Source organism: Lithobates pipiens, unplaced genomic scaffold, assembly GCF_037356315.1.
Source record: "Lithobates pipiens isolate NorthernLeopardFrog02 unplaced genomic scaffold, aLitPip1_a1.2 Scaffold_60, whole genome shotgun sequence".
In the NCBI taxonomy this organism is placed as follows: domain Eukaryota; kingdom Metazoa; phylum Chordata; class Amphibia; order Anura; family Ranidae; genus Lithobates; species Lithobates pipiens.
The window spans coordinates 2,383,455-2,406,256 of record NW_027507882.1 but is presented as its reverse complement, the minus strand read 5'-3'; the positions used below and the strand labels follow the sequence as shown (position 1 = coordinate 2,406,256).

The 22,802-nt window shown below is 48.6% G+C and overlaps 1 protein-coding gene across 4 annotated transcripts in view; it reads right to left on the bottom strand.

Annotated features, from left to right (window-relative positions):
- Window positions 1–22,802, bottom strand: part of LOC143958279 (uncharacterized) — a 189,136-nt gene that overhangs the window by 2,630 nt on the left and 163,704 nt on the right. For all 4 annotated transcript variants that reach the window (XM_077467801.1, XM_077467802.1, XM_077467799.1 and 1 more), the window contains 5 exons: window positions 17,639–17,748; window positions 16,820–17,011; window positions 16,160–16,322; window positions 4,088–4,253; window positions 3,423–3,517 (listed from right to left, as the gene is read on the bottom strand). In XM_077467801.1, the coding sequence (XP_077323927.1) occupies window positions 3,423–3,517; window positions 4,088–4,253; window positions 16,160–16,322; window positions 16,820–17,011; window positions 17,639–17,748 (726 nt within the window). The remainder of the gene's footprint in view (window positions 1–3,422; window positions 3,518–4,087; window positions 4,254–16,159; window positions 16,323–16,819; window positions 17,012–17,638; window positions 17,749–22,802) is intronic.

Here is a 22,802-nt window from a genome sequence, read left to right as displayed (position 1 = left end):
ATTGAGTTGGCTCACACTTTTCAGCAGAGCTCAAGTCCTGTGGGAACGCATGGGAACGGAGTTCCTGTACATTTTCCACAACAGGAACTCAGTTTCCCATTAGCAGCCGTGTCCTGCAAGACTTTGAAGTATGTGAGCTGTGTGGCAGGTGCTGTGCTACACCAGCAGCTGCCGACACAGCTCGCAATAGTAAGTGCCGCACACCTGACCGTTCAGGCATTGCCAATAGGGGGCCCCATGACAGCTTCCTCTTCGATCTACCTGTCAATCACAGCTATCTGACGGGTAGATCAGGTCCCTGCTGCTAAGAGACTGTATTTAGTCAGACCTCTCGTGATGCGCTCCCACCCCCCCCCGCCGGCCCCTCCTAATTTTCTGTCTCCTCACCCCCCCCCCCCCCCCCCAGTCTTCCCTCATATTTGCTCTGTGTGTCTCTCTGAATCCCCCCCTCCTCTATTTTCAGTGCCATATGATGAGAGAACCCAGAGGAGGAGCAAAGCTATTCTGCTCACAGGACATGCAGGGAGAGAGGTGAGCTGAGGGAGGAACATCAGTTTGGGGTGGTAAGCTGAGCACAATACCTGGCAAAGTTTAATGCCAGGAAGGAAGTTTATGTGGAAATATGTGAAGGGTTGGAATAGCAGTGAATGTGTGTTGGAGCCCTGCAGAGTTTGCAGCCCCCCAAGCTAACATACATCTCCTAAGCAGGAACACATCACTATCTCCCCAAGCATTCTGTCCAGATAATGTGCAGTTAATTTATGACCTTTCTGTTTAACCCTGTGTTATCCAAACTCAGTTCAATGAAAAGTGTAAACTCACCACATAAACACTCTATATACAAAATAAAATTCCCCAATAAAGATCAGAACATGATGTTCACATTTGCATGGAAGCACAATTAAATGAATGCTGATTATTCAGAGAATTGTACTAACAGTTAAGCTTCATACACACAATACGAAAATTGGATGAAAAATACCACTTATGAAGCGTTCGTGCATACGAGCGTATCATTTTTTATTTATTTTTGGTGCGGGAGTGGATCTTAGGTGGGAGTTCCCACACTTTTTTCCCCCAGGACTTGACCTCTGCTTTTCAGCTATAACAGCTTCAACTCTTCTGGGAAGGCTATCCACAAGGTTTAGGAGTGTGTCTATAGGAATTTTTGACCATTCTTCCAGAAGCACATTTGTGAGGTCAGGCACTGATGTTGGAGAAGAAGACCTGGCTTGTAGTCTCCGCTTTAATTAATCTCAAAGGTGTTCTATCGGGTTGAGGTCAAGTTCCTCCACCCCAAACTGGCTCATCCATGTCTTTATGGATCTTGCTTTGTGCACTGGTGTGCAGTCATTTTGGAACAGGAAGGGGCTATCCCCAAACTATTCCCACAAAGTTGGTAACATGAAATTGTCCAAAATGTCTTCGTATGTGGCCGGTGTTCTGCCATATAGTGTCCTGGCATCGGATACTGTCCGCCCATACTGCGCATGTGCAGCACGGAGCAGAGGAAGGCTTCGGAAAATCTCAGAAGATGAACGGCGCCTGCGCCGTGAGTCAAGGTGGTAGCCTCACTATCCAAGTGGACAGGGCTGGCGATATTAGAGGGCCCCTCACGGGCTTGCTTCGCTCGCCATGCTTCGGGCTCAACCTCGCTGCGCTCGGCTCTTTTATATTCCAACTCTATGTCCACTTGGATGGTGGGGCTAGAACCTGGACTCACGGCACAGGCGCCGTTCATCTTCGGCTATTTTCGGAATCTGGTGTGTGCTGTGTACTGCGCATGTGCAGTACACAGCGGACACTATCCGATGGGGGACTGTATATGATAGGACACCAGCCGCCTTAAGTTCCTTCACTGGAACTAAGGGGTCCAGCCCAACCCCTAAAACCAGCCCCACCCCATAATTCCCCCCCCCCACACCAAATGATTTGGATTAGTGCACAAAGCAAGGTCCATAAAGACATGGATGAGCCAGTTTGGGGTGAAGGAACTTTACTGGCCTGCACAGAGTCCTAACCTCAACCTGAACACCTTTTTGATAAATTTGAGTGGAGACTGCGAGCCAGGCCAGTCCAACATCAGTGCCTGATTTCATAGATGCGCTTATGGAAGAATGGTCAAACATTCCCATAGACACACTCCTAAACCTTGCAGACAACCTTCCCAGAAATGTTGAAGCTGTTATAGCTGTAGGGCCAACTCAATATTGAACCCTACGGACCAAGACTGGGATGCCATTAAAGTTCATGTGCGTGTAATGACAGGCGACCCAATACTTTTGGTAATATAGTTTACAATGGAGATTGTCTTCCTTCAAAGGAATTGATGTGTAATAAAGATATAGCATAAGTGGGCTTTTATCTGGTTCTAGGCTGTAGATGATAAACTCTGGGGTGGGTAATGAGGAGTGCCTAGTGCAAAAAAGTCCATATAACTCTGATGTCTTATTTAAAATACTTATTGGTTAAGAGCAAATATGCCCAACACGTTTTGGCAGAAAGGTCCCCATCATGAACAGTTCATAGCGGCATTAAGATTTGACAGTCTTTATGTCAGGAATCGGCAGCAGGGATAGCCAAAAATGTGTGGCTATATGCAGGAGACTGAGAGCAGACTGTGTATGCTTTAAGTGAGATTTATATACAGTGAAACAAAATCTATCCAAACCCCAGAGTTCTGACCTCAACCCAATGGAACACCTTTGGGATGAATTAGAGTGGAAATTACGAGCCAGGCCTTCTCGTCCACATCAGTGCCTGACCCCACAAATGCGCTTCTGGAAGAATGGTCAAACATTCCTATAGACACTCTCCTAAACCTTGTGGACAGCCTTCCCGGAAGAGTTGAAGCTGTTATAGCTGCAAATGGTGGGCCAACTCAATATTGAACCCTATCGTCTAAGACTGAGATGCCATTAAAGTTCATGTGCGTGTAAAGGCAGTTGTCCAAATACTTTTGGTAATATAGTGTATAGAAAAATGGGGAACACAGAAAAGCAGAGGGAAAATGGAGGTGTGGGGAACAGATGGGAGGAGGGAACATAAACTGGGATGAGCAACAAGGGGAAGCAAGTAATGTGTTGGCAGGAAGCAGGCAGTGTTGTGGCCCTGCACAAGTTTGGTGTGGCTGAGCCAAGGAAAAGGGCGTACGCCAACTACTACTATAACAACAGGACACAGGGTACAGGGTACAGGAGCAAGATTAGGATCAATGGCAAACAGAATCTGGCAGCAGAAAAACACTGGAGCAAGCGGCACTAGTAGGGGAGGACCTAAATATCCCCCCAGCAGCCAGCATCAGGCGGAAACTACTTAGTGGGATCTGCTGGCTGCTGGGGGACACCTGCTGGTGGACACCAAAACTACAGCCTTCCACTCTGGGAAGCTAATTATAATAATTATCGATTTATAATATTTACCTTCATCTATTTTGGTACAGATCACTACAGTTGATCCCACAAGCTCATTAGAGTTACCATCACATAGAACTGCATCAAGTTTTTCACTTAAACGTCTGTTTAAAAGAAAAAATAATTATTTCAGCAATTGGGGAAGGAAGGGGGGGTGAAATAAAGCATGATATACAGTAATACGCATTATAATATGAAATGCTATGCAGCCATTGCTGAAGGGATTTAAAGGGGAAGGGATTGCAAAGGGGTAGAAGTAGATCAGTATCGACAACAATAAAAATAAAGTGAATAATCTAAAATAAAATTGCAATTATTATTTATATGCATATTGACACAGCAGACTAAATTTGATTCATTAGGCTCGGTTCACACAGGACGCGGCACGACTTGCAGCGCTGCGACCTGCCGCGACCTCAGCGGCGACTTGCAAAATGACTTCTGTATAGAAGTCAATGCAAGTCGCCCGAAGTCATGCCAAAAGTAGTACAGGAACCTTTTTTCTAAGTCGGAGCGACTTGAGTCGCTCCTATTAGAACGGTTCCGTAGTACAGAACGGGGGCGACTTGTCAGGCGGCGAAGTCGCCTGGACAAGTCGCGCCTGTGTGAACCGAGCCTTACAGTTTACATTGTCTTAAAACATTCTCATATAAAATGCCTTAGCTGCTACTTACGATATGACATGATCATGGTGAGTGCTGTCGCTTTCTCCACTGGGGTTGGCAGAGGTGATTGCCAATGGTCCCGTCATATCGGTAAGATGGGCTGTGACGGAATGGTCAGGAACTCTAATCATGATGGAGTCCGGTGTCCCAACATATTCATACGCAGTTCCCACACCTACAAAGCACAGTCTAGTTAGAGTATATCAAATCGACTAAAAATGTACTGGCAGGTCATCAAGGGTGACGAGTACACAGGCATTCTTGAAACAACATACTTAGAACAACATAATCAAAGAGGAACGTTTAGACTTCCAAGTGTAGTCAGCTTAGTAAATATGCTATATAAAAATACCCAACGCATTTCGGGGCGACCACATTTTCATCAGACCGCAACACAGGTTAACAGTATAGAACAAAATCAAAGAGGCACTGGGAACTTTTAGACTTAAGGAAAACTTCAAATAAGCTCAATAGCTTTGGCATTTTAGCTCCTGCACATCAAGGCTTCCCCCCAATGGGCACCAACCCAAACCACAGAAATACAGAAAAGAGCACCAAGCCAAAATCGGATAAAAGAGTCCAAGATAATTTTAATTGTTGGTAAAAAACATTTTCCGAGGGCAACCACTCCTCCTTCATCAGGAATCAAAATAGGGAAAATACATAAAACATCGTCCCATATCCGATGGGAAAAGGATTTGTCCACCACCTTCTCCGATAAACAATGGTCACAAGCGTTTCAATCCATCCACCATGCATCCCACTGTGTGAATCACTGGGAAATGACACTCAAAATTGTTAACAGATGGCATTATACACCGTATAGGATCGCCATTTATTTTCCAAGCTCGTCGCCGCTTTGTTGGAGAAGGTGTGGTAAAACAGGTAACCTAATTCATATGTTATGGGTATGCCCGAGCCTAACAAGCCTGTGGAATACAGTTTTCACTCTCATCTCCTCTATCACAGGAATATTGACACCCCCGAACCCTGCTTTGGCTATACTGCAGATAGGTATAGAAAAATTTCACCAAGGAGATAGACCAGTTGTTACACATATTTTATTGGCAACCAGAAATCTCATTCTACACAACTGGAAAGATACCTCGGCCATTAACATATCTGATGTCCATAAGCTAGTTAATAGGAATCACGCTTTTGAGCGTCTATTAGCAATTAATAATCTAACTTGCCATAAGTTCGATAATACCTGGAAAAAATGGTGCCAGCGTTTCAAACCCGGTTAAAGGTGCAATTTATTTACTATTTCAATAGTGTTATACCCTTTATCGTATTGATCTGACACAACTGATGAGCATACTACTCGTTCTCACCCTGATGTGTAAGGCATATTGCGTGTAACCATTACTTGCTTTATTGTTCCCTCATTGTTCCATTTACTTTTCTTTTTCTTTTCTGTTATGTACTGTGATCCCATGTTGTTTAAATATGTGAAATCTAATAAAAACCTATTGAATTAAAAAAATAGGGAAAATATAAGCCTGGGGGGGCGTGTCCGGTAGTGGGCAGCGACGGACGTTTCCTCAGGGAGCTCCGGACCATCACAGATAATCCACCACCATCGGAGTGCTGCACCAGTGAAATGACCCCCAAACCGGGCCTGCACTGTCCCCTGAGACCCCCGGGGACGTATAGAGCCAAAATTACCGCAGATTGCGGGCGGCGCATGGTTATATTGGTCTCTCAGCCCTCCGTGGCCGCCGCCATCTTGCTACACCCGGGCCGCCGCCATCCTGCGGCCCAGAAGCCTGCCGGAGCTGACAGCGCTGAGACGGAGGTAGGGGTCCCTTTCTTAACCCCCTGTGTGGGAGCGGAGGGTTGTGGAGCACGCCCTGGAGACCTCGCTGGGGCCCGGAGACGCGGCAGTCCGCTCGGGCCTAGCGTGGCCTAGTACGGACTACACATCCCCACAGTTTCCTGGGGAGGCGGCCCCACTGGCTGACACCGCGGCCGATTCGGCCTTCAAGGGGGACACAGAACTCTTCCCTTCCCCACTCCTGCCCACTCAGTCCCCTGGGCCCTGACCCCCTGTCTGGACAGTTATCACAGCCCGTGACTGAGGGGTTGGGTGGGCTGAAGCCTGTGACGCTGCACTCTGGGGTTTCTCTGGGCCTCCACATATGCAGCTGAGCCCCCCTTCACCGGCCTGCTATTCCAGTGCATGAGACTGCGGGTGGGCTGTATCCTTGGGGGGGCTGGCTCGGGGGACTTCAGGGACGTACCCGTTTGCCCTTCAGTGACGGCTCTAGATCAGGGGTCAGAAGGGAAGAGCGCTCACAGAAAAGTACCTGCTATCATTAACATGTCTACACTTTGCTCCGGTGATGAAGACTTGATGATGGCGGGGTGAAGTTAAACCCCGGAGGGGCCCCCTGCCTGACCCGGACCATACAGGCCACAACACAACTTTACCAGATGTGACCTCGGCATGTAAACCCCCAAACAATACGGGACGCGATCAGCGACCCGCGAGACATACAGTCGGCCCTCACAGCCCGATATCCAACGTTTCTTCAGAGGGAGCCCGTGCACTTCCCCGGCTGCCACCACCATCACTCCTCGGAGACCCCACACAGAACCGGTCCCCCACGGGACTGAGACACAGAACGTCCTCACAGCACCCACCTCAGAACCCCCCTCAGGAGCTCCAACCACGTTACAACCTGAGATGGCTGGCTCTACCGCAGACCAGGGAAACCTGGAAGATGACCTCCGCAGAATGCTGCGGGCCCTGCCTACGAGGGCGGACGTTGAGGCACTCCCCACGAGAGCGGACATTGAAACTCTAATCATGCGGATAGAAGAAGCACATAACAGGGACATACAAGAGGTGAGAACGGACCTGCACGCAATAGAAGACCGGGTCACCTCTGGGGAAGCCCAGATCACCTCGCTGGAAACTAGGGTGCAAGACCTGGAACACGCGCAGGCTTCCCATGCAGCGGTGACGCAGGAGATTGCAGCTCCATTTAGAGGAAATGGAGGACTGCAGTCGGCGCAACAACTTGCAAGATCTACCGACCCGGCAAGGCCCCGTGATGTTCTGTGCCGCCTCCATAGATATGCACAAAAGGAAATACTTCTGAAGAAGGCATGGAAACATGGGGTCATTGACTTTGATGGTGCACAGATCCAGATACTCCCGGACCTATCCAGGGCCACACTACAGCGCCGTGCCATGCTGAAGCCAGCACTTGAAGTTGCGAGACGCCACGGCTGCACATACCGATGGGGCTACCCCTTAACAGTCATTTTTCGCACGGATAGCGGCTCCTTCACACTACGCACACCAGCTGATCTCCCCGCCCTCTTTGCATTCCTGGGGGCAGAACTGATCCTGGTCCCGAATTGGCTGGTGAGGATCCAATGTCCGGCGGGCCGCTTAAGCCCCACGTCGGACAGGCCTGCCCCACCAGCTCGCTCCCGGAGGTCCCGAGGTCGGTCCCGCACCATGTCCACATCTGCTAATGGAACACGCAAGACATGATTGTACCCTCTGACACTTTGTATGTTGTTCTGTTCTGGTTGACTTTTTGCACCCCCCATCAGTATTACTCTCCCGTGTTTTGACATCCCCTTTTATGGACTTTGCTCCCACCACACAGCCTGCTGGAGACATTTCTGGGAGGTGTGGAGAGATGCCGGGCCCTGGCGGCCCTGGACGTTCATACATGTTTGCCCACTCCCGTAGGAGTGGAGAGGCCACCCATGCAACACTTTGGAGAGATACTGTTGGCCCCTTGGTCGTATAGCACGGCTCTCGACCTCAGGGCCCTGCATGGCCCGTATGCCTGGCCCTCTCGACTGGTATCCCTCTGAGGACTGCCGGAGCATGGTAACATCTCGGAACACGTGAGGGGATCGGGTGGGTCGCTGTGGCGGACATCATACAGCAGCCAGGTGGGGATGGAGGGGATGATATTGGTCCTTGGACTGTTGGGTGGGTGATGTGAGGGGGGCCCTCTGTTTCCTTCCCCTTTTCCGCTCCCCCTTACCCTCTCCCCCCCCCCCCCTCCGTGTCTTACCCCTTTTGGGATCTGTGGTTGTCAACGGGAGGGGGCGGGGGAGGTTGTGCCACATTGACGGATGAGGGGGATTGCTGGTTTAGGGATGCCTTATGGGTTTCTATGTTTTGCATTTATTTGTATGCCATGTTTACAGCCAGTGTAGTTCCTTAGTAGATATTTTATGCAATGTTATTTCTTGCCTAGTTCTGTGGTTTGTTTAGTTTTCACGAATCATGGGATGTTTCTTGCCTTATACCCAAAACAGCCGTGCCCATATGGACATTATTTAAATATACACATCTACATATACACCTTTGGCCTGGGGTTCCGGGGGGGTTGGGGGAACTCCCTGTTGGCCCGCTCTGAACACTCCCCCAAATAGGTCAACGCCTTCCATCCGGGTTCACCCGGTGGGCATTATAGCAGCCAATTGCTGCATTCAAGTTGTCCAGCTCCGTTGGACAGTGCTGACTGGGAGTCCTCTCCCTCTCGGCCACACCCTTAAAAATTCTTGACCCCTTTACCCTATCACTACTGCTCTCTACCGCCTCAATCTTCTACCCACACGTCTTTTATCTTCTTTCCTTACCCTTCCCACCTCTACTACCCCTACCCGATTATGGATGTGCTTAACATTGTCACCCTTAATGCAAAGGGACTCAACGTCCCCGAGAAGAGACGCATGTTGTTTAACGACATGAAACGACAGCACGCTGACATTGTCTTGTTACAAGAGACTCACTTTAGGGAAAACAAGTTCCCTATCTTGAAAAACAGATACTACCCGACAGTCTACCACTCTACATACACGGAGGCCAAATCTAGAGGAGTTTCCATTCAAATAGCGGCCAGAATGCCATGGACTCTGCTGGACCTAAAATCAGACCCGGATGAGAGGTTTTTATTCCTTAAAGGCCTGGTTGGCGGTGTGAAGGTTACCATTGCTAACTTATACGCCCCCAACAGCAGACAAGACCTGTTTGTGAAGAGACACTTAAACCTACTTCAAAACTTTACAGAAGGCCAACTAATTATAGGTGGTGACCTAAACATTCCACTAATACCCGCGGAGAACACCTCCATGGGGCAGTCCTCCTTCCCTCGGGGAATAAGGAGAGCTACCCACACAGCCTTACATGCCGCACAATTGGTGGATGTATGGCGTCTCCTCCACCCCAGGGAACGGGATTACACCTTTTTTTCTAGACCGCACCACGGGTACTCACGTATCGACTATTTCTTGATGCCACACAATCAGCTACAGGCAGTCAAAGGATCCACTATAGGATCTATTACGTGGTCTGACCATGCCCCAGTTACACTACAATATGCTTTGACAGACTTTTACAAGGGACAGAAAAAGCCATGGAGACTCAATGAGAGCCTCCTCCAGGACGCCACGGTGCTGTCGAAGTGACGTCAGAAATATCTCATTACTTCCACACTAACGGTACGGGGGAATGCGATGCAGGTCTAATTTGGGAGGCGCACAAGGCGGTGATTCGCAGAGTACTAATAAAACACGGCGCACGACTTAAAAGACAGCGAACTGCCCAACTGACTGAGTTATTTAGTAAACTTCAAATTTTAGAAGCTAAACATAAACAGACACCGAATACTCCCTTGGGCAGTGAGCTTGATACGATACGTTCCCAGATAAACGACCTTCTCTTTTTTAAAGCTAAGGCAGCTCTCCAGATCTCCCGTAAAAAAATCTACGAATCGGGCAATAAATGTGGTAAATTACTCGCTCAATCTTTGAAAACCCAACGGGTGGCATCTTACATCCCATTTGTTCTATCCTCCCAGGGGACGTGAGAGAAGCTACCCCAACACATTACCAATACATTCAAGTCCTTCTACGAGTCTCTCTACAACTTGGACAATACCCGACCCTCCCCAGTACAAATAGCTGACTATATAGCCTCTTCCAAAATGCCCACCCTGTCGACGGAAATACGGGACATTTTGGAGGAGCCTATAACACTGTCCGAAATCCAACAGGCAATTAGTAACACCAAGAAAGGGAAGGCCCTGGACCCGGACGGCCTAACACTACAATATTACAAGACTTTACTCCCATCCCTTGGACATCATCTTCTACACCTTTTTAATGACCTTACTAAGGGGAGCAAGCTCCATGAGGCCACATTACAGGCTCATATAGCAGTGATCCCTAAAGAAGGCAAGGACACATCCCTATGCGGGAACTATCGCCCAATCTCTCTTTTGAACACAGATCTTAAACTATTCACTAAGATCATAGCCATGAGGCTGCAGTCATACATCCCCAATCTGATACACCTTGACCAGGTGGGCTTTGTACCCACCAGAGAGGCTAGAGACAACACCACCAAAGTCCTGAACCTGCTATATACTGCTAACATGGAGAACAGACCAAGTGTCTTTCTCGGGACGGACGCTGAGAAAGCTTTTGACAGGGTTAGCTGGGATTTCATGTCTGCCACACTACGCCACATAGGACTGGGCAACACCATGTTAGGATGGATCCAGGCCATATATACACAACACCGTCGGCCAGGGTTAGGGCCAATGGGGTATTGTCCGAACCTTTTTGGATCACAAACGGGACGCGACAGGGATGCCCGCTTTCACCTCTGCGCTCTCCCTCGAACCGTTCCTCTGCCACATTAGATCAAATCCGAATATAACGGGCATTTCGGTTAAACACACCCAACACAAAGTGTCAGCCTACGCGGACGACCTGTTCTCAATCTCCAACCCAGCGGTATCCCTCCCAAATTTGATGCGGGAATTTGAAAATGAAAAAAATTTACTTCGCCAAGTCTGAGGCAATGGGCGTGGGGATACCGGCGGCGCAGCTTAACCACCTCCAAGCTAGCTTTGCCCTGAAGTGGACGAACAAGGCTCTGAAGTACCTCGGTACGTATATCCCACATACACTCTCGAAACTGTACGAGTATAACTTCCCTCCACTACTGTTGGAAATAAAAACACTTTTGTTGCAATGGCAATCGGGCATGCACTCCTGGATGGGACGTTGTAACATCTTAAAGATGTCCGTCCTCCCGAAAATCCTCTACCTGATGCAGGCCTTACCTATACATATACCTTCTGCCTTCTTTAAAAGGGTTCGATCCGCATTCACGGAATTCGTATGGGCGAAAAAAAAAGACCTAGACTCGCTAACAAACTCTTGGTGCTCCCCAAATTACGTGGCGGCTTAGCCCTACCAAATATTCGAGCCTACTATCAGGCTATTCCTCTAGGGAGACTCATAGATTGTGCCTGTTCCAGCTGGGCCCACAGCTTGGTATCCTGATGGCGGCACCAAAGTGTGATTCCACTCCGGAGGGTGCCATGGTGCTACTCGGCTTTGCCGGGTGCGATCAAACGTCACCCACTGATTGGTAACTCAGCGAAGGTCTGCGCTCGGATAGTTTCTTAAACGCCCCTCTCCTCCCCGAACTCGCCCCTGTACCCCATCATAGGCAACCCCTTATTTACAGGTCTTTACGATGGGAGTCTTCGGAACCTGGGGGAGGCGGGACTAAATCAAGCATCCCACTTTAGTGCAGGGGGGGTGCTGGAAAACAACGGCGGATTTCCTAAGTCCTGCGGGCCCGTTCTTACTAGACTTTCTGAGGACGCTCCAACTCACATTTCCTCTCTACGATCCCACCCCCCAAGGAAGACGCTCAGACGCTCACGGCCCTGGAGGTGCTCTGCACTGACGCGGGTGTCCTGTCACACACACTTTCACTGACTTATAATCTTCTAAATTCTCCCTCAGCAGACTTTATTCCCCTGGACAACTTAAATGGGAGAAATAGTTAGATTGCCAATTCAACAACACCAAGAGACAGCGTATACTCAGATTTGCCCACAAATCTTCGATCTGTGCCAAGATCCAAGAAACAAACTACAAAATGATCTCACGTTGGTATAGGACCCCTTCGTTACTCCACCAGCTCTACCCGAATACATCAGACCTGTGTTGGTGATGCCTCGCAGACAAAGGGACCATGCTGCATATCTTTTGGTCATGCCCGAAACTTACACACTTTTTGAAAGTGGTGCGGGAGACAATTCACGGCCCAGCCTCTCACAGACGACCCAGCTCTTTATCTCTTGCATGCCTCCGACGTACCCAACAGGAAATACCAGAAATCAGTGATCCGCCACCTACTTGATGCGGCTAAGGCCTGCATACCACTCCATTGGAAATCATTTCTCCCGACGACCATTGACCTCTGGCTTCGTAAAATGGAGGATCTTATCCTCACAGTGCAAAATAGAGAGGAGATTTTCACTAAAACCTGGCAAGGCTGGACTGCGTTCATATACTCTGCGGAGGGCCGGGCCCTGAGATGGGTGGACACAGACGGGCGATACCGTATGCAGCATCCAGGATACGTTGAGCCTGGGGGCCATAGAGATGGGCCCCGCATCTGTAATTCAGAATGGTCATACCTTGCTTCCCCCCTTCTTACATTCCCTCCCCCCTTATACCCCATACTTGATTTACCCCCCTTTCTTCTCTTCGCCCCTCTGTTCTTCCTTCTCCATTGCTTCACCTATCCCCCCGTACACTGGAAGTGGTATTAATAGGGATACCTAGTTAGTTAAAAAGAAACTGGGAAGTGAGACCACAAGATGATGTGAAGTCCCAACTCCACATACTGCTGTTTATTCTTCTTGGCGATAATGCTAGCCGGGTATTGATGTTGTATTTCATGTACTGCCTCGCTATCTGTAAACTATGTGGAAATTTTGTATTCTGTTGGTCTGTGTGGACCCATTTCCTGATACAAATAAAAAAAAAATATATATAAGCCTGGAGGTCTGGTTCCCACATCCTGAAGAAGCTCATTTAGAGCGAAACTAGTAGAAGCATGTCACCACCTGTACCTGTTTGTGCATTGTTAAATGTTTTTATTGTTTAAATAAACGTTATTTGTATTTTAACTTTGGCCCAATAATTCTATATCATTGTCTTACTATGTACCGCAATAGTCCGCTAGCGCACTGTTGTTTCCGGTAGGTCTGATGTGGGAACCAGACCTCCCGGCTTATATTTTCCGTAATTTGGTTTAACATCTGGTTTATCTAACTAATCAACAAGGTTTTTTCTTTTTTTTTCTTTTGAAGGAATCAAAATAGGATGGACCTTGGATGGTCTCCATCGGAACTTCCTGTCAGGACTGGGATCGAAAACACAAGACCATTGCTGTGTCTGGCAGTGGCTCTTCTTACTTAGTCACCTGAAACACTGGAAAGCTTCCTGTCTGATCTCTTAGAACAATCTTGCCTTGTCTCTTTGGTTCTCGTGAACCTTGAACTCCTTTCCCCGCCCATGAATTTACTATTTAAACCAAGCCTTTGCCTTTCCTTTTTGCCAGATTATTGTGCTCTTCTCCAGCCAATCTCTTGCACCTTTCTCTTCTACTGCCATCCATATCTCTGCCTTCCGTATCTTCACCATCACTAACCAACTCTGGCTTGTTCCTCAATTACACCTCTACTTGATACCAACCTGTAACCATTTGTTATAAATCTTGGATTGTTTCTCAACTACTCTTCCATTTGATCCCCCTTGTTACCAGCCTTTGGCTTCTTTACTGACTATGCTTCTGCTTGAGCCATTCCTGCTACTGGCTCCTGGCTCACTCATCTCTGGGTCTGAGTGATCCTGAGGACCTGGTACTAACACACAGAAAAACCCATCTGCACCATCAGGAGCTCTGGTGAATACCAGTTAGTGCTTAGGCCCCGTATCTCAGGTAAGCCCACATCATCCACCAGGGTGACCTGCTTGTGCACTTATTCTTCTGGTTGGTGGGAGCCTCTCTACTGCAATAGCTCCAGGTTTTCCAAGCCTGATCCCGGACTGTAGCAGTTCCACTGCTGCTCAGCAACTACTGTCAATGTGTTACTTCATGTGTACAATTAAATACAGGTTCTAATTCATACCCGTGAGATCTTTGATGGACACTGAGTACATCCAAGTTCTATCCTGTGTTGAGCCCCTGGTGAAGGGAAAGTGGCGTTGCCCCTGAAATGCCTTGGCAGTTTTTATATAACTTTTTTTTATCAGCAATTAAAATTAGATTTAGTTCTTTAAACCAGTTTTGGTCTAGCGCTCCTTTCTGTATTTTTATTCTTGGAATCCCAGGCAGTGTGCACATAAATGATGTCAGGCCTTAAGGAAGCTGGTCAACATTTTACCATTAAACTCAATGGACCGTGAAATGTAGTTTAATTATTAATACAAACAATCTCAAGTTTTATTACACAGAAACAGAATGGCTACTGTTTACAGGTTTACTAACGTATCGTAGAATAATCTTTAGCTAATTTGCTTTCACCTTGTACACCGTGACTCATTATTGTATGACAAATAAAATTTTTCTACTGTGAGCAGGAAGATCTGCAAAGTACTAATAGCTGTCATTAGCCACACCATTTGGCCAGGAGGCAATCTGAATTGGTTTCAGAGGTGGGGAGATACTGATACTTGTGAAGCTCCTTTAACAGTTTATGAGCATATACAGTATATGCGTTTTGTTTTCTGTTTTTGTTTTTTAAGTTATCAAGGATACAGCCAAACAAAAAGAGTTTAACTTTAGGTGCTTTGAAATCAAAATATCTGGGAGGCAGGGCGGGATTTATGATTGGAAAGCTCCAGATCGCAAATAGCGATTGTAAGCTTTCCGTTAGCCGCCAGTAACTGTGCCGGGAGCACTCAGGGCGGGCGCTATTGGCACAGTTGCATTCACCCCAATTCACGCAAATATGCGGGCGCTCGGCACCAAGGCCCACCCACTGAGAGGTCGCATGTTTGCATGCAGCCAGCGCCAAGGGGTTAAGATTACGTAAGATGGTAAGAGATGGGAGGGAGAAGGAGAATAATTGGAGACTCCTGGAAGAGGAAAGGTCCATGATAGGGAGTTGACTCTTGCCAAATTAGTCAAAATTTTCAAGCAAGTTCAAAGCAAGTTCAAAGGTGCCTTTTAGCTAAAGAAAACGTACTAATGGAAAAGAAAAATACTTTTAGTATTTAAAGTACTTGATTCTTCTGTGGTTTTACCAGCAACATTTCAAGTTGGCGACAGGGTCTTTAACCATCTTACACAAGCTGAATTTCTCCTTCCCCATTGCATTTTGCGGAAATGGAAAAATGTGGACAAAATTTGGCCAAATTGAAAACTCAGTTTTGCTTATCTCTTATTATGATAAGGTCAATTTACTGAAGGCAAATAGGCCGTTCACCTTGCAAGGGAAATTTTCCTTAGCTTAGTGGATCTGGTGAAAATTGACTTTGCAAAGATACCCAATCACTTGCAAGGAAAATGAAAAAAGCTCGATTTTTGCTTGCACTGAATAATGGACGTCAGCAGAGCTTCATCTCATTCAATAGGCTCTTATGCAAATTGATCAGCCTATTCGCCCGAAGGGTTGATTCACTAAAGCAAAGAATTTTTTTTTCTTGGGGGGGGGGGGGGGGGGCGGCAAACAGTATTTATTTGCTGTTGTAACACACCTGGGTGGGATCGGAGCCCACTCAATTTTGGAGCCTATTAGAAACTCTGGCTCTAATCAGGTGCTTAAAAAGAAACCCTGGCCGCTGTAATTCATGTGCCCGGTGCCCTGAAAGGTGCCAAACAAATGAATAGGGGGTGGCTGCGGCAGCGGTGGATAGTATCATGTTATGCATGAATCTATCCATTGCATATAGGGGGTGGCGTGGAGAGAGGGGGCGCAGCCCGGGTGCCCTAATGGATGGGCCGCCACTGCTGTTCACTGAGCTTAGTAAATACGATGAAGCTGTGTTCATCTCAAGCAACCAATCATGTGCTTGAAAAATCTGTTTATTTTTTTATTTTCCCACGTACTGAACATGAACACAGGTCAATTACTGTCATTCACTTTCGGTAAGTTTGCCTTTAGTAAACTAACCCTGGTGTTGCAACAGCTTCCACTCAGCTTGGGCACACTTAGCAGCAAAATGTCCCCAGGCACTATACTGATGTAATGACAGGCTAGTTTGACAGTATTACAAATCACTTACCTAATCTTTTGAGCCATTCGCCTTTCTTTACTATGCAGCTTATGCCTCCGGGATATACCATGTCCATGAATCTCCATAGAAGAGGGCTGAAAGGGGGATTTATGACCCTCAGCTGATCCAGGTTGGAAATGCAGATGCAAACAGGTTTTTCTGAAGGTCTTTCCTGTAACATAAGCCAGCGTATCAGTAAATGAACTGTAAAGGAAGCCCGACATATTCTCAGTCCTAATGTACATGGACTCCCTTTTATATGTCATATCTAACAGGAAGTGAGAGGAAATCCCTTCAAATTGTAGGAAATCCCATAGCTGTCACCAGAACGAGTGTCCCCTTTACAAAGTTTCCCACCTATTCCTATTTTTGTTACAACTCAAATTTTCTTTTACGGTCACTCTCGGTAATAATGGTCACCAGGACAAATAGAGAGGGTGAATCTCCCTAACACATAGAATTAAAAACCTGAAAGGGGTTCTAATCCTCTCCACTCTATCCAAAAAAAAAAGTTCTGCCTTCAGTTATACTTTAACTTTTTATATGATATCATGTAAGACACAGGCAGATCAACGTTGTTATCTACTTGTACGCGCTCTGCTTGACTAGTTATTTACTTATATAGCCCAGGAAACTAATTAATGACGACAGTGAAAATGTTTTTCTTACTTTGATCGAGTAAATCCTACTGATGGCTTCTGGGTGTTTGCAAGAAGCCGCAAGCGCGTAGACCGTGTCTGTTGGAATCCCACACACTCCTCCACCCTCTAATATATTCGCTATGGTTCTCAAACCACTTGTACGATGAGAATTTGGCAGGGCGCATGAACTGGAAGCTTCTTCCTTCTTCTCTGGTTCTTTCTGAAACATAAAATTTGAGAATTTGTTTACCTTAATTTCCATTTAGGTAATTTCTATTTTTTTAAAAAGGGTAATTTTTGGGATTTTTCGTACTATTCTGGCATTTTTATTTTAACAGTAAGTAATGGAGACAGGCTTCTTTTTTTTCAAAATGTATGTTTTTTTCCCCTTTTTATAATAAAAAAAATTGAAAAAACCCAGCAGCTATTAAACACCACCAAAATAAATCTCTATCTCTGTCTTAAAAACATTATATAAAATTAAGTAACTGTCGGTTAAAGTGTCACAGTACCGAAAATTAAAAAAAATGGGCCGTTAACGAAGGGGTATTACAAGTAGGCATACAAGTGGTTAACCTCTAAAATGTTTATGATTTTTTTTCACAAAGAGAAAAACAGACATTTAAAAACAAAAATTTAAAGAAACACTAAATAAACATTCAAATACAATAAAAAATGGTGGGGGGGAAGGAAAATAAAGAAAAAAAGAAAAAAAGTAGATTGTTATTATTGATTTTTTTTTGTTAATGTCAGTAATTAGATGGCGGAATCAATATTTGCCCAAATCGCTCTGCTCATCCCTATTTCTAATTGATAATGCATATTATTTTTTTACATTTGATAATACCTTGAATGCTGCTGGTCCCATTGGAATGAGCTCTTTATTGAACAAGCAGTTTGCCAGAGAAGCCAAAAAGCCATAGATGCAGATGATGCTAAATATGGTAAGCACGGTTACTAGAGAGATGGGAACATGAACAGGATCGTGAATATAGATAAATATAAATATAGAAAAGCCTACTGAAAGAAAACCTTAGGCAACAGGCCTGATGTATATAAATGTAATTTATTACAATGCATAGAAATAGCCACAAATATAGGAGCTTTGTTTTACATAAAAACAGTATTAGTGACAACAAGTAAAATTGTTTTTAATTATTTAAAATTGTCTTCAAAAATGATTTAAAATAGTTTTTAATGATTATTTAATAATTATTTAAATTTTTTAATAATTAACCTAATATGAATTAAAGAAAAAAGTATTAAATAAGGACATAAATCTGATTTTAGGAATTGCTATGCAGAGTTGTACCTGTGCTTTTTTAAATATTGTAATTGTAATTGAGATGTATCTTACAGAAATTTTTGCAATCCCCTGTACAGCAGAATTAAGGCTGTAAAAGGGTGGGGCATGACTGGCAGACAATCAGGTTAGATGCATGCAAAAATGCTGATAGGAGTGGAGAGCAGAGTGTGCAAAGAGATAATCTTACTGCCAGGGGAGGGCTGGCAGCCTTAGGCCTGGGTGGCAAGTCCAGTCAAGTGGCCCATTGAACCACCTAATCAGCTCACCATCCGTCTGCACCACATTGCCTGGAGAGAGAGAGAGGGAGAGAGAGGGGGAGAGAGAGAGAGAGAGAGAGAGAGAGAGAGAGAGAGAGAGAGAGAGACTGCTCCACATTGCCTCAGAGAAAGAGCGACCGCTTCCCACTGCCTGCACAGGGAGAGAGACCGCTTCCCACTGCCTGCACAGGGAGAGAGACCGCTTCCCACTGCCTGCACAGGGAGAGAGACCGCTTCCCACTGCCTGCACAGGGAGAGAGACCGCTTCCCACTGCCTGCACAGGGAGAGAGACCGCTTCCCACTGCCTGCACAGCGAGAGAGACCGCTTCCCACTGCCTGCACAGCGAGAGAGACCGCTTCCCACTGCCTGCACAGCGAGAGAGACCGCTTCCCACTGCCTGCACAGCGAGAGAGACCGCTTCCCACTGCCTGCACAGCGAGAGAGACCGCTTCCCACTGCCTGCACAGCGAGAGAGACCGCTTCCCACTGCCTGCACAGCGAGAGAGACCGCTTCCCACTGCCTGCACAGCGAGAGAGACCGCTTCCCACTGCCTGCACAGCGAGAGAGACCGCTTCACACTGCCTGCACAGGGAGAGAGACCGCTTCACACTGCCTGCACAGGGAGAGAGACCGCTTCACACTGCCTGCACAGGGAGAGAGACCGCTTCACACTGCCTGCACAGGGAGAGAGACCGCTTCACACTGCCTGCACAGGGAGAGAGACCGCTTCACACTGCCTGCACAGGGAGAGAGACCGCTTCACACTGCCTGCACAGGGAGAGAGACCGCTTCACACTGCCTGCACAGGGAGAGAGACCGCTTCACACTGCCTGCACAGGGAGAGAGACAGCTTCACACTGCCTGCACAGGGAGAGAGACCGCTTCACACTGCCTGCACAGGGAGAGAGACCGCTTCACACTGCCTGCACAGGGAGAGAGACCGCTTCACACTGCCTGCACAGGGAGAGAGTTCCCACTGCCTGCACAGGGAGAGAGGCCGCTTCACACTGCCTGCACAGGGAGAGAGACCGCTTCACACTGCCTGCACAGGGAGAGACACTGCCTGCACAGGGAGAGAGACCGCTTCACGCTGCCTGCACAGGGAGAGAGACCGCTTCACACTGCCTGCACAGGGAGAGAGAGAGCGACCGCTTCACGCTGCCTGCACAGAGAGAGAGCGAGACCGCTTCACGCTGCCTGCACAGAGAGAGAGAGCGAGACCGCTTCACACTGCCTGCACAGAGAGAGAGAGTGACCGCTTCACACTGCCTGCACAGAGAGAGAGAGTGACCGCTTCACACTGCCTGCACAGAGAGGGAGAGAGAGGCGGCTTCACACTGCCTGCACAGAGAGGGAGAGAGAGGCGGCTTCACACTGCCTGCACAGAGAGAGAGACCGCTTCCCACTGCCTGCACAGGGAGAGAGACCGCTTCCCACTGCCTGCACAGGGAGAGAGACAGCTTCCTACTGCCTGCACAGGGAGAGAGACAGCTTCCCACTGCCTGCACAGGGAGAGAGACAGCTTCCCACTGCCTGCACAGGGAGAGAGACAGCTTCCCACTGCCTGCACAGGGAGAGAGACAGCTTCCCACTGCCTGCACAGGGAGAGAGACAGCTTCCCACTGCCTGCACAGGGAGAGAGACCGCTTCACACTGCCTGCACAGGGAGAGAGACCGCTTCACACTGCCTGCACAGGGAGAGAGACCGCTTCACACTGCCTGCACAGGGAGAGAGACCGCTTCACACTGCCTGCACAGGGAGAGAGACCGCTTCACACTGCCTGCACAGGGAGAGAGACCGCTTCACACTGCCTGCACAGGGAGAGAGTTCCCACTGCCTGCACAGGGAGAGAGTTCCCACTGCCTGCACAGGGAGAGAGTTCCCACTGCCTGCACAGGGAGAGAGTTCCCACTGCCTGCACAGGGAGAGAGTTCCCACTGCCTGCACAGGGAGAGAGGCCGCTTCACACTGCCTGCACAGGGAGAGAGACCGCTTCACACTGCCTGCACAGGGAGAGAGACCGCTTCACACTGCCTGCACAGGGAGAGAGACCGCTTCACACTGCCTGCACAGGGAGAGAGACCGCTTCACACTGCCTGCACAGGGAGAGAGACCGCTTCACACTGCCTGCAAAGAGAGAGAGAGACTGCTTCACACTGCCTGCACAGAGAGGGAGAGAGAGAGAGAGAGAGACCGCTTCACGCTGCCTGCACAGAGAGAGAGAGAGAGAGAGACAGACCACTGCCTGCACCGAGAGACCGCTTCACACTGCCTGCACCGAGAGACCGCTTCACACTGCCTGCACCGAGAGACCGCTTCACACTGCCTGCACCGAGAGACCGCTTCACACTGCCTGCACCGAGAGACCGCTTCACACTGCCTGCACCGAGAGACCGCTTCACACTGCCTGCACCGAGAGACCGCTTCACACTGCCTGCACCGAGAGACCGCTTCACACTGCCTGCACCGAGAGAGAGACCGCTTCACACTGCCTGCACAGAGAGAGAGACCGCTTCACACTGCCTGCACAGAGAGAGAGACTGCTCCACATTGCCCCAGAGAAAGAGCGACCACTCCACACTGCCTGCACAAGGAGAGAGACCGATTCCCACTGCCTGCACAGGGAGAGAGAGAGACTGCTTCACACTGCCTGCACAGAGAGGGAGAGAGAGAGAGAGAGAGACCGCTTCACGCTGCCTGCCCAGAGAGAGAGAGAGAGAGAGAGAGAGAGACCGCTTCACGCTTCCTGCACAGAGAGAGAGAGAGAGACCGCTTCACACTGCCTGCACAGAGAGAGAGAGAGAAAGACCGCTTCACACTGCCTGCACAGAGAGAGAGAGAGAGAGAGAGACCGCTTCACACTGCCTGCAGAGAGAGAGAGACCGCTTCACACTGCTTGCACAGAGAGAGAGAGAGAGAGAGAGAGAGAGAGAGAGAGAGAGAGACCGCTTCACACTGCCTGCACAGAGAGAGAGAGAGACCGCTTCACACTGCCTGCACAGAGAGAGAGACCGCTTCACACTGCCTGCACAGAGAGAGAGAGAGCGACCGCTTCACACTTCCTGCACAGAGAGAGAGACCGCTTCACGCTGCCTGCACAGAGAGACAGAGAGACCGCTTCACACTGCCTGCACAGAGGGAGAGAGAGACCGCTTCACACTGCCTGCACAGAGGGAGAGAGAGACCGCTTCACACTGCCTGCACAGAGAGGGAGAGAGAGACCGCTTCACACTGCCTGCACAGAGAGGGAGAGAGAGACCGCTTCACACTGCCTGCACAGAGAGGGAGAGAGAGGCAGCTTCACACTGCCTGCACAGAGAGAGAGACCGCTTCACGCTGCCTACAGAGAGAGAGAGAGAGACCTCTTCACACTGCCTGCACAGAGAGAGAGAGAGAGACCGCTTCATACTGCCTGCAGAGAGAGACCGCTTCATACTGCCTGCAGAGAGAGACCGCTTCATACTGCCTGCAGAGAGAGACCGCTTCATACTGCCTGCAGAGAGAGACCGCTTCATACTGCCTGCACAGAAAGAGAGACCGCTTCATACTGCCTGCAGAGAGAGACCGCTTCATACTGCCTGCAGAGAGAGACCGCTTCATATTGCCTGCACAGAGAGAGAGAGACCGCTTCATACTGCCTGCACAGAGAGAGAGAGAGACCGCTTCATACTGCCTGCACAGAGAGAGAGAGAGAGAGAGAGAGAGAGAGACCACTTCATACTGCCTGCAGAGAGAGAGAGAGACCGCTTCGTACTGCCTGCACAGAGAGAGAGAGACCGCTTCACACTGCCTGCACAGAGAGAGAGAGACCGCTTCACACTGCCTGCACAGAGAGAGAGACCGCTTCACACTGCCTGCACAGAGAGAGAGACCGCTTCACACTGCCTGCACAGAGAGAGAGACCGCTTCACACTGCCTGCACAGAGAGAGAGACCGCTTCACACTGCCTGCACAGAGAGAGAGACCGCTTCACACTGCCTCCACAGAGAGAGAGAGAGACTGCTTCACACTGCCTGCACAGAGAGGGAGAGAGAGAGAGAGAGAGACCGCTTCACACTGCCTGCACAGAGAGAGAGAGAGAGAGAGAGACCGCTTCACGCTTCCTGCACAGAGAGAGAGAGACCAATTCACACTGCCTGCACAGAGAGAGAGAGAGACCGCTTCACACTGCCTGCACAGAGAGAGAGAGAGAGAGACCTCTTCACACTGCCTGCAGAGAGAGAGAGACCGCTTCACACTGCCTGCAGAGAGAGAGAGAGACCGCTTCACACTGCTTGCACAGAGAGAGAGAGAGAGACAGCTTCACACGGCTTGCACAGAGAGAGAGAGAGCGAGAGAGAGAGACTGCTTCACACTGCCTGCACAGAGAGAGAGAGAGAGACCGCTTCACACTGCCTGCACAGAGAGGGAGAGGGAGACCACTTCACACTGCCTGCACAGAGAG